General features: G+C 41.0%; 1 protein-coding gene across 2 annotated transcripts in view; it reads right to left on the bottom strand.

Moving 5' to 3' along the window:
- The window catches only part of LOC142149708 (uncharacterized), a 70,038-nt gene extending 53,985 nt beyond the window's left edge, over positions 1-16,053 (bottom strand). For both annotated transcript variants that reach the window (XM_075205012.1, XM_075205013.1), the window contains exon 1: positions 15,953-16,053. In XM_075205012.1, the coding sequence (XP_075061113.1) occupies positions 15,953-15,989 (37 nt within the window). In that variant the 5' untranslated portion in view covers positions 15,990-16,053. The remainder of the gene's footprint in view (positions 1-15,952) is intronic.
- Positions 16,054-16,613: the final 560 nt, after the last annotated feature.

Here is a 16,613-nt window from a genome sequence, read left to right as displayed (position 1 = left end):
GCTTATTTGTACACTGAAATTTACAGTTGATCTAGGACATACTCTACCCCAATTATAAATCTGTCCTCACATTTATAATTTATCTCCCACTCCAAAACAACATGGTTTTGCCAAGGTTCAAATTTACTCAATTGTTTTGCTTTACTTTCCTTAATGAATAACAGTGCATAACCTTACATTTATACATGTTAAACTTCATCTTCCATTTGGCCGCCCAATTCTCCAGTTTATTTAAGTCCCTCTGTAAAGAAACTACAACTTGCTCTGATTTATTTTATCTTACAGTGCTTGGTGTCATCTGCAAAAATGGAAACTTTGCTCTCTAAACCATCACCAAGGTCATTAATAAGTGTATTAAAAAAGAGTGGCCCCAGCACAGAACCTTGAGGTACACCACTTAAAACTCTTGACCAAATAGAAAATGTTCCATTTATCACAACTCTCTGTTCCCTATTCTCCAATCAGTTTTCAACCCAAGCACAAATTTTGTTTCATAAACCCAGTTCCCTTATTTTGTAAACCAACCTCTTGTGTAGCACTGTACTCATCATCATCATCATCACCATTTATTTATATAGCACCACTAATTCCACAACACTGTACAGAGAACTCATTCACTTCAGTCCCTGCCCCATTGGAGCTTACAGTCTAAATTTTCTAACACACACACACACAGACAGACATAGAGAGAGAGACTAGGTTCAATTTGATAGCAGCCAATTCACCTACTAGTATGTTTTTGGAGTGTGGGAGGAAACCGGAGCACCCGGAGAAAGCCCATGCAAACATGGAGAGAACATACAAACTCCACACAGACAAAGACCTTTGCAAAATCTAAGTAGACCACATCTACTGTACTACCTTGGTCTAAGTTCCTACTAACTTCCAAGTAGAAGCTAATTAGAATAGTTTCACATGACCTATCTCTCACAAATCCATGCTGTTTCCCACTAATAATCTTATTGCTCTCCAAGTAATCCTGAATACTATCCCTTAATATACCTTCCAGTAGTTTCCCCAATATTGATATCAGTCTTACAGGTCTATAATTCCCTGGTTGTGATCTCGTCCCCTTTTTAAACACTAGCACCACATCTGCTATTCACCAATACCTTGGTACTGATCCTGATGAAATTGAATCTATGAAAATAAGAATAGCGGTGTAGCTATTTCTGAGCTTAGCTCTAAAGAACCCTTGGGTGTATGCCATCTGGACCTGGAGCTTTATTTATCTTAACTTTATTCAGTCGCCTTTGGACTTCTTTCTCTGTCAGCCAAGAATTATTTATTGCATATGGTTTTTATTATTTACTAATGACACTGCAGCAAGTTTGATACAACATCAATTATAAATGTTGGTAATCACTTATATTGGGAACCTTCCATCTAGGATTCTACTCAAACACTAAATACTGATGATCTTTTACAAATATGATTGTTGTAAATCAGTTTATTTATCATCAATCTCTAAAAATAGGAAACCCATAGTTGTACATAAGTGATGATTTAATAAGATATAAACTCTTATAACAAAACAAAGGTTAATTCAGGCTCAGATAAAAGATAATATCTGAACAGATGGACAGATGTAGTGAAGAATATTGATGGGGAAATCGGTGCAGATTTGCCTAAAGTTTGCTCATAAAAATTTACATCCATGGGACAATCCAGCCAATCACAGGAAATGGAACATAAATAAGCCAATCAGCAAGAATCAACAAGTTCCACATATCTATAGCCTCAGAAAAAGAAAGTACTTTGTTTCAATTTAATGGTTGGATCCATGATTTATAAGTCCCCTCCTAGACATGAATGAATGGGTCTGGCAGGGGTTAAGATAGTAGGCATCAGATCCCATGGTGGTTCAGGAGGACTCTATTGATCCCCACCTGTAGTGCCCTACAATATTAGATACAAAATTAGATACTAATTTAATGTAATAACCCTAAAGAAAAACCTAATGAATTGTATACGTCTGCGGCAGTACACAAATGGATAACATAGGGTATAAATATATATAGTCACTATTGTTATTAATATTGTTTTTCTGCTTACTTAGTACAACTTATATACCAGTGTACAATATAGAGATGTCTTTCAAATTAGTGGGGAGCCCCTAGCAGTAGAGCCGTTGCATCTACAGAGAACTACCTGCACATGTGTAACTTAATTAACAGACTCCTCATGTGATCAGAGCCAGCCTACCGCTACACCTCTTTAGCCAACCAATGAGAGAAAGAGTCTGGAGATGTGGACTCCCCAAGATTTTAGAGAGAGGGTTTTTAAGCAAAGAACCGCTAAAGAGCAAGTGAGGAAGGAAAGAGAGTAACATACAATCAATCACTAAGTGAGAAATAGACGGTCTATCGGTGAGAAGCAGTCAGTCAGGAGAAGAATGTGAGAAGGTGGAAGACTACAATAGGGTAAGACTACAGAAAATTTCTCCCGATATCGTTAACAATTTTACCAACGACTGAAAAAAAAAGTCCCGAAACAGCATACCGATTCATGTGAACACACTGTACAGGTTTTACAAGATTTACCATCAGATCTGTGCTCTTCGACTGTCTTAACCATTAGCTAAAACAACATACTCCATAGAGGTCTAAGGACACTACCGGTCGTGAGGGATTACACACTGCAGAATTGGAATAACATTGTTCCATCATTGACCAAGATTTTTAGTTTGCTTTACGAATCAAATGAAACAATACAATGTGCTGTGGAATGATAATCGCTCATTGTTGGAGCTTAAACAGTAATGCGATATCGGTCGATTATCATGTGATTGGCTTGGTAATCAGCTGAAAACCCTGTAGAGTGCACCCAGCCTTAATCATAGTGAAATAACTCAGAAGAAAAATGTTAATATAGAGGAGAAATAGTCAGAGAGATAAGTGATAGCAATTAGAAATTGTAATATTTACTAGGGTCAAAATGGCTGATATCAACAGATTCACGCCATCAAACTGGGACTCATCATGAGCAGATAAGTAATATAATTTAATTAATCACTGACTGCATCCACAAACAGTGCAGCATAAGCAGGTACGGTCTGGCCAGGTGAATTGCACCAAAGCATTCTTTCTTATAAGCAGTTGGAACCTAATGTACAGGGTCATTACCCCTTTCTGGGCTATAGAGAAATCGAGCTGCACTTTCTAGCAGGGTCAAAGGAAACTAATTCCTAAACTACAGCTATAATATTTACAGATACAATTTTGGTTCATAAAGGCCCATTATCCATTATAGACTACTGACACACTCTATTTGATTGAGAGATAACTTTATACACTATAAACTAATTAAGAGATAATTTAGCTCTTGTTGTAATGGAGCTTAAAATATTATTAAGAATTTTAATGTAATTTATAGACGTCGATAAAAAAAAAAAAATACTACATACATTATACTTGTCTAAATATACTTTGTCAGGCTCAGTAAACTCCAAAGAGGCCAGGAAATTACATCATTGCCGAATCCACACAAGGTGTCATCACATGCTGTGGCTAGGTGCAAATTCAGCTCGACCATAGAGTGAAATTTCTGTCACTCAAACAATGCAGAGATTTGTCTGTTCGCTCTGCATAAAAACATGCAGTTTATGGAACCAAGGGTCTGAGCAGCTACTGTAAGTAGCAGAAAAGATCTGCTTGTTTATCTCGCATCAGTGCACTCTCAGATTGGGTGTTTGAAAATGAGGAGTAAGTGGGAGGATATGGGTTGTGGAGAGTGATTTAGACTGATATTAGATGTGAGCACTAAGTCCATAAGGACAGCACCTCTGTGTGGTTAAACCATTTGAGAAAGTTGTGAATGGTGAAACGCATCAGTGGCGGACTGTATCCTCCACTTGTAAGCTGTGCTCAGACGTCTTTCTTCATATGGCTTGGACCTATATATCTTGAAAGTAATGTTCCTATTGTGGACTACAGATAAGCCTTCTTATATGATTTTAATGTATGGGCATTTGCTTGTCTTTTATGCTTAATACATTTTTGGATGATTACTTATTTTGATCAAACTGCGACATATGTTTTAGAACGTATTACACTATCTGCTCCTTTTTGTTTGAGCCATAGCTCCATGTGTACTTTTATCCCTGGAAGTTTGAGGATCTATTACCAACAGGACCGGATTAAAGGAATTTAGACCCCTGGGCTAATGGGGCCCCCATTTACCCGCAAAGTCTCCCCCCGTGAGCTGCCACCCCCTGTAAGCCCCCCCCCGTCAGCCGCCCGTCGCCCCCCACCCCAGCACTTAGCTATTTCTGTTGCCCTGGTACTGTTGTCCATCTGTGGAGTGCTGTAAGCTCCTTACTGAGGAGGTCTCGTGAAAATGAGACTCACAAGATCTCCTCAGTAAGGAGATTACTGAGTGCCGCGGAAGGACTACTGGATGCAGAGGCCCCTGGGCTGTAGCCCAGTTAGACCTCAAGTTAATCCGACCCTGATAACCATATATATATATCAGATAAGCACACTATCTTTATCGTTTTGGTATGAGTCACATTGGCACTTTTTGCACTTATTTATGTGTTTTTAAAGATTTACACTATGTGGTGGCGCTCTCTCTTTATTTTTTGATTTTCTTGATTGACATCTTTGCTCCAAGGGATATTTCTGTCCTCCCTGAGCTCGCCTTAGGACACCTGCTTTACGGTTTGACAGCTGTACCGCCCATTTGATTTTGCATACAAACGTTCTAAGGAATAGAAGCTGCCTACTACATATAAGAAATTAAGTATATTTTATATTGTATTTTCACGTATTCAAGTATTGGTGTTTCATCTAGTACCAATTGGCTAATATATTTATATATTATAAATATATATTATATATATTATATGAGGCAACAATTAGCAACTCTGTTTCAAAAAATTTCAGAGGCTCGGGAGGCATTACAACACCCTTTATTCAAATTCTGTCGCCCCACAGCACATCGCGCCCTGACCGGCTCGTGTTCCCGTCACCATGATGTTTTACTCCTTCTTAAAGTCTCTAGTGGGGAAGGATGTTGCTGTGGAGCTAAAGAATGACTTGAGTATTTGTGGTACTTTACACTCGGTGGATCAGTATCTAAACATCAAACTAACCAAAATCAGTGTGACAGACCCAGAGAAATAACCAGATGGGGTGAATCTCACAGAAACAAACTTAAGTCTCTTTATAAAACAAATCTATGGGTGAAGTGAAGTGAATAACATTGATCATCTTGTTACAACAGCACCTGCTGTGGGCTGGGATATATTAGGCAGCAAGTGAACAGTCAGTTCTTGAAGTTGATATGTTGGAAGACTTAAAAATGGGCAAGCGTGCATCACACTTTGCTGCGTTTGAGGCTATGTAGCCGCAGACCAGTCAGAGTACCCATGCTGACCCCGAAAGCACCTACAATGGGCACATGAACACAAGAACTGGACCATGGAGCAATAGAAGAAGGTGGCCTGGTCTGATGAATCACGTTTTCCTTTACATCACGTGTACTGCTGGGTGCATGTGCATCATTTACCTTGGGAATAAATGAACCAGGATGCACTATGGGAAGAAGGCAAGTTGGCCGAGACAGAGTGATGCTCTGGGCAATGTTCTACTGGGAAACCTTGGGTCCTGACATTCAAGTGTATGTTATCTTGGCACATACCAGCTACCTAAACATTCTTGCACACCAAGTACACCCCTTTATGACTAAGATATTCCTGATGTCAGTGACCTATTTCAGCACCATAATGCACACAACCACACTGCAAAAATTGTTCAGGAATGGTTTGAGGAATATGACAAAGAGTTCAAGGTGTTGACTTGGCCTCCAGATTTTCCAGATCTCAATCCGATCAAGCATTTGTGGGATGTGCTGGAAAAAACGTTCGAGCCATAGAGTTCCCACCTCGCAAGTTACAGGACTTAAAGGATTTACTGCTAATGTCTTGGTTCCACATACCACAGGACACCTCCAGAGGTTTTGTGGAGTTCATGCCTCGATTGGTCAGAGCTGCATTGGCGACACGAGGGGGACCTACACAATATTAGGCAGGTCGTTTTAATTTTGTGTCTGATCAGTGTATAATGTTTATATGATGCATGTAAGAATGAATGATCCCTGGTGAGTGCGTATATGAACTACCGGTACTTGCAACATTACTCTTATTGAGAGACGCTTGGGTTTCAATTATTTTTTGGGATAATGCAATTTCCATTCTTATAAAATGCTCTTACTAAACAAATTTTTTAGTATAAACATATTTTTAGCAAGATTCTATTCAATACACTAGAAATATCAGCTAAACTACATTTTGTAAAATTCTGCTCCCAAAAAGACATACTCTTTCATAAAAGGTTCAGCAAAAGGTCAGCGGAAGGGATATGAAACTATCTGCCATGTTAGGGAGATAAATCTGCCATGACTACTAATTTTCCCTGCACTTACTCTTGTATTTCACTGCCTGGGGTTACTTGGATGGATCCACCAATCCTGCACTGCTGGCATTTGTTTTTCCTGATGACCCTACCAAAGGCTCCTTCACTTCTGCCAGGAGCCCACTGTTACTGGCATCACCTACACACAAAGGCCAAACAAGAACAGACAGGAACCTCTGCAGTTGCCACCGAGCTTATGTCAAACTTACATATGTCCATCTTGTACACCTTCTGGAGGATTTTGGAAAGTTGAGGTTCCCATGTCCCCAGATGTATGGCCCCTCCACCCAACAGTCATGTGAATATTGAAGATAGCTTTCTTTGAGTATGAAATACTGCCAAGTCATAGTCAACCATAGGCAGGACTCTAAACCACCCCCAGCTGTAACCAATACGGAAGACATTGGAGCCTGACTATCTGTGCTTGCTTAGGAAGAGGACAAAGTGTTCACTGTGGCCATTGCATCTATCTGTAGTTGGGAACTGATGCTATCATTAAGTGGTACTGAATCCGTGGAAATAACAAAAGGGAGTTTTTACAACAAAGCGGGAAATACTGCAAGAGCACTGCCAATCAAACTGAATAATAAAAAAACACACAGGAATATGTCACTGCAGTTACCAAATGATTTTCAGTGGAAATACTCTTGGTGTCAGAGGGCCTAATTCATTAAGGAAAATTAAGTAAATGTAAGCAAGTAAGACAAAACCATGTTGCATTGGAGGGGGAGGTAAATTTAAAATGTGATGGCAGATTTATAGTTGGGGTAGGGCATGTCCTAAATCAACTGTAAATTTCAGTGTACAAATAAGCTATCAAGTATTTATGTACTACATGATAAAACAGACAGTATCTTCCTTATGTGTAAAATAATAAACTAATTTGCACCCCTTGTATTGCAACATGGTTTTGTCCAGAACACTTAAGTAGGAAAACTTACTCAATTTTTTGCTTAACTATCTTTAATGTATCAGACCCCGAAACACCGGGAGCACTGCAAAACAAGTCTCAAACCCTGAAACTTATTCATGCACACAAACAGAGATATGCATACATAAAGATGGATAGTTCAGGATGATAACGTGCTCAGCCAAACAAAATGTAATTTAGACACTATCCACTGACTTTGTTGAACATGTACCTATCGGGTTGACTGCTGCATGCATCACAAGAAACTGACCTTGTTTGCTAATCACAAACAATTGGGCAGATGTAGAAAACATCCACTTCAGAATTAAAGTAGATGCCTATTGGAATTGTGGATCCTATGTACCAAAATGTTTCTTTAACACTGTCTTTTACAGGTGCAGTGGAACTGAAACTTCAGACTTGGGGGTAAATGTATCAAGCTGCGAGTTTGCAACTCCAGCGATTTTCTCAGGAGAGTTGAAACTAGAGATGGGCGGGTCCGGTTCTCCGAGAACCGAACCCACCCGAACTTTGGGTATCCGAGTACCGAGCTGAGCAGCTCGGTACTCTCCCGCCAATTCCGAATCCAAATCGAGGCCGAACGTCATTGTGACGTCGTCGGATCTCGGGACTCGGTTCTCGCGATACTTCAACTTTATAAATACACGCCTCCACAGCAATCCATCGCCATTTGACAGAGGGAGAGAGCAGGGTGTAGTCATAGGCTAATTAGAGCAGGGACAGAGAAAGAATACAATATTGTTCTTGCAATTGCTCTAACCAAAATCGCTAGTGCAGAGAGGAGGATAGAGGTTTATTATTTTTTCTTCATATTTGGCACTCCCCAGCGCTTTTGGGTTGTCCCCCATAATTGTGCATTAATATTTCTGGCTGTCAAAAGTCATATCTGTCAGCAGTATCTACTCAATAAATGTTAGCACTCCTCAGTGTTTTTGGGGTGTCCTCTCTAATTGTGCATTAATATTTCTGGCTGTCAAAAGTCATATCTGTCAGCAGTATCTACTCAATAATTTTAAGCACTCCTCAGTGTTTTTGGGGTGTCCTCTCTAATTGTGCATTAATATTTCTGGCTGTCAAAAGTCATATCTGTCAGCAGTATCTACTCAATAATTTTAAGCACTCCTCAGTGTTTTTGGGGTGTCCTCTCTAATTGTGCATTAATATTTCTGGCTGTCAAAAGTCATATCTGTCAGCAGTATCTACTCAATAATTTTAAGCACTCCTCAGTGTTTTTGGGGTGTCCTCTCTAATTGTGCATTAATATTTCTGGCTGTCAAAAGTCATATCTGTCAGCAGTATCTACTCAATAAATTTTAGCACTCCTCTGTGTTTTTGGGGTGTCCTCCCTAATTGTGCATTAATATTTCTGGCTGTCAAAAGTCATATCTGTCAGCAGTATCTACTCAATAATTTTAAGCACTCCTCAGTGTTTTTGGGGTGTCCTCTCTAATTGTGCATTAATATTTCTGGCTGTCAAAAGTCATATCTGTCAGCAGTATCTACTCAATAAATTTTAGCACTCCTCTGTGTTTTTGGGGTGTCCTCCCTAATTGTGCATTAATATTTCTGGCTGTCAAAAGTCATATCTGTCAGCAGTATCTACTCAATAAATGTTAGCACTCCTCAGTGTTTTTGGGGTGTCCTCTCTAATTGTGCATTAATATTTCTGGCTGTCAAAAGTCATATCTGTCAGCAGTATCTACTCAATAATTTTAAGCACTCCTCAGTGTTTTTGGGGTGTCCTCTCTAATTGTGCATTAATATTTCTGGCTGTCAAAAGTCATATCTGTCAGCAGTATCTACTCAATAAATTTTAGCACTCCTCTGTGTTTTTGGGGTGTCCTCCCTAATTGTGCATTAATATTTCTGGCTGTCAAAAGTCATATCTGTCAGCAGTATCTACTCAATAATTTTAAGCACTCCTCAGTGTTTTTGGGGTGTCCTCTCTAATTGTGCATTAATATTTCTGGCTGTCAAAAGTCATATCTGTCAGCAGTATCTACTCAATAAATTTTAGCACTCCTCTGTGTTTTTGGGGTGTCCTCCCTAATTGTGCATTAATATTTCTGGCTGTCAAAAGTCATATCTGTCAGCAGTATCTACTCAATAAATGTTAGCACTCCTCAGTGTTTTTGGGGTGTCCTCTCTAATTGTGCATTAATATTTCTGGCTGTCAAAAGTCATATCTGTCAGCAGTATCTACGCAATGGATTCAAAGCAGTCCACATATGATCTAAATGAGCAACCAGGTTCTGTCACCAGTCCTGATGTTAGTGTTCCCAGTACGTCATCTGGCCAAGGCGATGTCAAACAACAGAGTGTTTTCAAATTAGTGCAAAAAACAAAAACCAAAAAAAAATTTACTGTATTGAAGCGAAAACGAAGTGTAACTGAGCAAAAGTTAAGTGACGATAAAAAAAAAATTGCAAGCATGCCATTCTACACACGCAGTGGCAAAGAGAGAATGAGGCCTTCACCTTTGGCTATTAGTGGCAGATCCCAAAAAGTTACCCAGCCTACAATTGGTGCACAACTACTGTTACGCGTCAAAGCTGAGCTGCAAGATACCAGTGAGGCATTACAGGAGAATATTTGCTCTGATTCACAAATGACAACAATCCCTGTGGAGAGTCCATCCAACAGTGGGATGTCTAATCGTGAGCATTCTGCTGATGTGTGCCTTAATAGCCCGAGTGTAGCCGGTGATACCCAAATTGAGGATGCCACTTTGGAATTAGAAGAGGATGAGGGGGAGATTTGTGTAGGCGACGAGGGCGCTAATGAGGATGTTGATGAGGATGAGGTTGTTTGTGTAAGTCCTGCACCAGTGGCAGCAGTTCTGGCACGTGACAAGAAAAAGGCCATTGTCATGCCTGGGCATAAAACAAAAAAATCCACTTCTTATGTGTGGAATTATTTCTACCCAAATCCAGACAACAATTGTATAGCCATTTGTAGTGTATGTGAAGCCACAGTCAGTCGAGGGAGGGACCTTAACCATCTTGGAACCTCGTCTATGTTACGCCATTTAACGAGAGTTCATGGCAAAGTGTTGGGAAAAGCTGAAAGTTCTTCCCAAAAGAATACAAGCACTCCCTCATCAGCTAAGACCCTCCGCTCACCGACATACCGACGGCCACAAAATACACCCACCACACCATCCTCATCAATATCCTCAGTAGCGCTCGGAGTTAGCCCGGCATCCCACTTAAGGCTGGATGACTCCGGCACTATTATTGATTCCTCTGAAGAAAGCGTTAGTCCTGCTGCTGCTGTTGCTGCTGCTGGGGGTGAATCGTCATCCCAGAGGCAGGTGAATAAAATGAGCAGTCCTACATTTCAGCAATTAACTGTGAAACAATCCTTTGCGAGGGGAAGCAAATATGACAGCAGTCACCCAGTCGCCAAGCGAATCACAGACGCCATGGCTGCAATGTTAGTGTTAGATCTGCGTCCAATCTCCACCATAAACGCAGCTGGTTTTTCACAGTTAATTGAGGTTTTGTGTCCGCGTTACAGAATTCCATCGCGACACCATTTCTCCCGTAAAGCTATTCCACAACTATACCAAAAAGTGTGTAAAAATGTAGAGATTGCGCTGAAAAATGCCATTCTGCCCACTGTTCACTTAACCACAGATATGTGGACAAGTGGAAGTGGCCAAACCAAAGACTATATGACTGTGACAGCCCACTGGGTTGGTCATTCACCTTCACCAGCAGGAACAGCAGCAGCATGTACACCACTACGTAACATTTGTCACAGGCAGGCCACTCTTTGTATCACCGGCTTCACTAACAGGCATACGGCTGACAATTTGTTACGCAAACTGAGAGATGTGATTGATGCATGGCTTATACCACTCGGACTCTCCCCAGGGTATGTCATTTCAGATAACGCCAACAATATAGTGCGAGCATTACAGCTGGGTGATTTCCAACATATTCCCTGTTTTGCTCACACCATCAACTTGGTGGTGCAGAGCTTCCTACGAAACAACCGTGAGGTGCAGGAGATGCTTTCGGTGGCCCGTAAAATTTCAGGCCATTTCAGGCATTCAGCCACAGCATGTAGGAGATTACAGCAGCTCCAAGAGCAGTTTAACTTGCCCTGCCACCAACTTAAGCAAGAGGTGGTAACTCGGTGGAATTCCACCCTGTACATGCTTCAGAGGATGGAGGAACAGCGCAAAGCCATCCAAGCATATTGCACAAGTCATGACATTGGGAAAGGAGGGGGGATGTATTTCACTCTTGCACAGTGGGGAATCCTTTCAGTGCTGTGCAAGGTGCTGAAACCATTTGAAGTTGTGACATGTGAGGTCAGTGCAGACTCTGCTAGTTTGAGCCAAGTCATTCCTTTAATTAGACTATTGGAAAAGCAGCTTGAGAAAATGAAGGAGGAGCTGAAAGCAAGCAATTCAGCAAAGTATGTTGGCCTTGTCGATCAAGTACTTAATTCGCTTCACAATGATCCTCGAGTTATTAAGATCTTGAACTCGGATCAGTACGTTTTGGCCACTGTGCTTGATCCAAGGTTTAAAACCTACATTGAGTCTTTACTTGTAAATGAGCGAGATGTGAACTTTTGCAAGGAGCTATTGCTCAGCAAGTTGGCCGCTGAACTGGGCCTCGGCTTGACGACGTGTCCTCCTTCACTTTCTCAAGCTGTTGCTCGTAAAAAATTAAATTTCCAAAAAAGAAGCAGGGAAGACACAGGGGGCAGACGAGAACAATTTAACATCTGGGCTGGTTTGAAGGATTTTTCAAAAAAAAGTGTCACTTTGCCCATAAGTCCATCCAATATGAGTATAAACATGCAAAGGATGGTGGAGGATTACTTTCAAGAGGTAGTTGATATGGAAATGTCAGACAGTCCCTTTCCTTACTGGGAAGAAAAGCAAGCTATTTGGAAACCCATGTACAAACTTGCTTTGCAATACCTAAGCTGCCCACCCTCCAGTGTGTACTCTGAACGAGTGTTCAGCACAGCAGGGAACTTAGTCAGTGATCGCCGTAGAAGGTTACTTCCCAAAAATGTGGAGAAAATGATGTTTATAAAAATGAACTACATCTTCCACGAGGAAGGCCTTCACCATCCAAGACATGCAAGCACTGACTGTTCTCTAATGGCGGATTCAAGCGGCGATGAATTGATAGTCTGTGATGATGACGATAACACTGATGAGGGTGAGGATGAAGCTGAAGATGATGCCGATAACATCTTTTTAAAACTTTCTATGTAAGTGTAGGGTGCAATCTACCCCCAAAGAGGAAAGGGACTTGTGGCATTTCCATATCACATACCATCTTGAAAGGCTGCTGTTAGGGCAATTTATCCTTAAGGGTAGGGTGTCATAGACAGAGTGACCCTAAACTGGCTTTGTCCATTTTTCATAATATTGTACAGTCTATAATGGCTGAATTTTTTAGTATTTTATACAAGTGGAGGGGGGCCTAGAGAGACAGAAACCAAACTGGCTTTCTCCATGTCAATTAATATTGTACAGTCTATAATGGCTGAATTTTTTAGTATTTTATACAAGTGGAGGGGGGCCTAGAGAGACAGAAACCAAACTGTCTTTCTCCATGTCAATTAATATTGTACAGTCTATAATGGCTGAATTTTTTAGTATTTTATACAAGTGGAGGGGGGCCTAGAGAGACAGAAACCAAACTGGCTTTCTCCATGTCAATTAATATTGTACAGTCTATAATGGCTGAATTTTTTAGTATTTTATACAAGTGGAGGGGGGCCTAGAGAGACAGAAACCAAACTGTCTTTCTCCATGTCAATTAATATTGTACAGTCTATAATGGCTGAATTTTTTAGTATTTTATACAAGTGGAGGGGGGCCTAGAGAGACAGAAACCAAACTGGCTTTCTCCATGTCAATTAATATTGTACAGTCTATAATGGCTGAATTTTTTAGTATTTTATACAAGTGGAGGGGGGCCTAGAGAGACAGAAACCAAACTGGCTTTCTCCATGTCAATTAATATTGTACAGTCTATAATGGCTGAATTTTTTAGTATTTTATACAAGTGGAGGGGGGCCTAGAGAGACAGAAACCAAACTGGCTTTCTCCATGTCAATTAATATTGTACAGTCTATAATGGCTGAATTTTTTAGTATTTTATACAAGTGGAGGGGGGCCTAGAGAGACAGAAACCAAACTGGCTTTCTCCATGTCAATTAATATTGTACAGTCTATAATGGCTGAATTTTTGGGTATTTTATACAAGTGGAGGGGGGCCTTGAGAGACAGAAACCAAACTGGCTTTCTCCATGTCAATTAATATTGTACAGTCTATAATGGCTGAATTTTTTGGTATTTTATACAAGTGGAGGGGGGCCTTGAGAGACAGAAACCAAACTGGCTTTTTCCATTTCTTTACATATTTAACTATAAGTGTAGGGTGTAATATACATTCAAAGACGATGGCTGCATTGCCAATATGCATAGATGGAGAGGAAGACAATCTGTTTTGTGTGTAGAATAGGCCTACCAACGAAGAATTAAACTGTTTTTTGGGATGATTTATTACCTCAACAATTAGATTACTTGTCTCTAAAACAGTTGGAGCACTAAATTGGGTTAATTTAGGCCCAAAAACATGGATTTTCCCAAAAAATAGCAAAACAAAACCAAACAAAACCAAAACCAAAACCAAAACACGCAATGGAGGTTTTGCAAAACCAAAACCAAAACCAAAACACGACGGTAATCCAGATCCAAAACCGAATCCAAAACCAAAACACGGGGGTCAGTGACCATCTCTAGTTGAAACTAGCCGATGTATGAAGCTGAGATTTCATGCAAAATCGCCAGAGTTGTGCTTCTGTCAAAATCGCTGTTTGCAAAATCGCCAGTGATCAAACTCCCGACTGTTTGCCACTGCAGCTATACAGCTCTCAAATGTATGAAGCTGCGAGTTAGCAAACTCAGGAGAGTTTGCTTCAAAACACGCCAGATACAACACGCTGCTTGCTAGCAGCGTGTTGTACAAACACATCACTGTTACACTGCCCTGGCAGTGTTAAAATGTTAAAGAACAGATAAAAGTTGAAAAAAAAAAAGCGTGAGGTCCCCCCGCTATTTATGCTTAACCCTAGTGCTGCCTGACTAGTGCTGGTCCCGTGAAAATCGGGGAAAAATTTTGCGTGGGGTTCCCCCGATTTTCACTTTACCAGCACTAGGCAATCTAGCCAGGGTTGGCGGCACTATAGCAGGGAGACGCGCAGCAGGGGTCCCCCTGCCATAATGACTAACCAACCCTAGACTGTTCAGCGCTGGGCTGGATTCCCTAGGGAGTGGGGTCCGCGGAAAAAAACGAGCGGGCCCCCCCCTAGAAAGAACCAGCCCAGTGCTGATAGCACTAGGGCTCTTCCTACCACCCCTGGGCTGTGGGTAGTAGGGTAATACGGCATAAAGTAGTTAAAAAAACAAACTGACACCAATTTTGTTTGTGGAACTACAAGTCCCAGCCAGCCAGGTTGCCAAAAACAGTGTGGCCATGCTGGTGCTTGTATAACTACAAGCACCAGCATACCCACGGCAGCCAGGGCATGTTGGCACTTGAAGAACCACAAGTGCCAACATGCCCTGACATCCCTGGCTTGCTGGGCCCTGTAGTTCCACAAAGAAAAAAGTTTACAAAGCCACAACACCCTCTTATAAACCACATACATTTAATAAAAATAATAAAGACACTAACCACCCTCTTTTAAACCACAAGTATTTATTAAAATAATAAAACCCAAATACTTACCGATGATGCCTTCTTTCTTGCTCCAATGTCACTTATTATTTGTAAATCCATCTTGCCGGCTTGCCCCAGTCCCAGCCATTGATACCTCCATAAAGGAATCTGTGCCATCAGGAACTCTTCGCCCAGAAGGGGCACATATTTGTACATCCCGAATCTTGAGTCTTGATTGAAGATAAAAATAAAAAAAAGCCAGGAGCCGCCGCAAACACCTCCTACCTAGTAGGAGGTCCGTTCCGCAATGCTCTTACGCCGTTTGCGTAAGAGCTAACTACTGTATTATGGTATTTTCCCACGCTAGTGGGGAAATCACATAATACTGTATCTAGCGCTTACGCAATTAACGTAGCGAATTGCGCATGCGCTGCGCTACTTGCGTAACCTGTAATACAGTAAATACAGGTTATTTCTCACATAAAACATTTTCTTAAATTATTTTAATCTGTTATCACCAACCTGAGAGGACAATAACAGAAGAGGTATTGTTGGAATACTTGCTAAACAGGCTGCCCCGTGCAAAATAGTACCATCAGTACAGGTGATAGCGGTGTAATAACCGGTGGTAACCCTTTCATGTATTGGGTGAAACTAAAAAAAGCCCTTTGCCGATGAAATCAGCCTTTGCTAATACTGTGGCATAGCTGTATGTATGTACACAGGCACACACACACACACACACACACACACACACACGCACACATACCCTAATCCTAATGTACAATTCCAGCCATCAAACATTTGTGCTTTTCACAGATCAGAGAATAATAATAATAATAATAATAATAATAATAATAATAATAATAATATAATGGGAGGCTCCCAGATGTATCTCTTACCTTGGAAGCAATAAAAGAGCAAAATAGAGAGTCGCATGTTTCCTTGTAGACCGTGGTAGTCTGACGCTGGTAGATTCGGTAGTGGAGAGTTAGTATTTACAGAAAGCTCTAAATTCTTGACTGATTTCAACTAAGAGGAAGTAAGATAAGGAGAAACGCCTTAGTAAAAAAAGCAGATAGGGACGTAATAACAAAGAGTTGCTCAAACTGAAAAGGACTTAGATAGATTTTCTTGGATAACCATTAGATGGAAGTGTGAAATAAAAATGAAGAACTGAAAAAAAGCAACATAATGAAAGAGGGTATTTAATAATAGACTTTTGTTTTTTAGAAAAAATTGTTGTGTAAAAAAAGACAGGAGGACACAAAAATACCACTGACTCCTCCCAGGGACCAGATGGTTCATGGAGGTGAGGGGCAGGGGCGCACGGAGGATTGTTGGGGGGGGGGGGTTTCTCCCCGCCGACCCAAAAAACCCCCCAAAAAAAAAAAAACAGAGAGAGAGCTGCTGCGCATGCACAGCAGCTCCGTTTTGCCAGCACTGTCCTATACAGCAGCCGCGGCGCTGTCTAAGAAGCGTCTGCGGCGGTGCTGTATACAATACAGCAGCGCCGCGGACGCTTCTTTGACAGCGCCGCGGCTGCTGTATAGGACAGTGGCC

This window comes from Mixophyes fleayi, chromosome 4, assembly GCF_038048845.1.
Source record: "Mixophyes fleayi isolate aMixFle1 chromosome 4, aMixFle1.hap1, whole genome shotgun sequence".
Classification (NCBI taxonomy): domain Eukaryota; kingdom Metazoa; phylum Chordata; class Amphibia; order Anura; family Limnodynastidae; genus Mixophyes; species Mixophyes fleayi.
The sequence above is the reverse complement of the archived record's forward strand: the minus strand, read 5'-3'. Positions and strand labels throughout refer to the sequence as shown.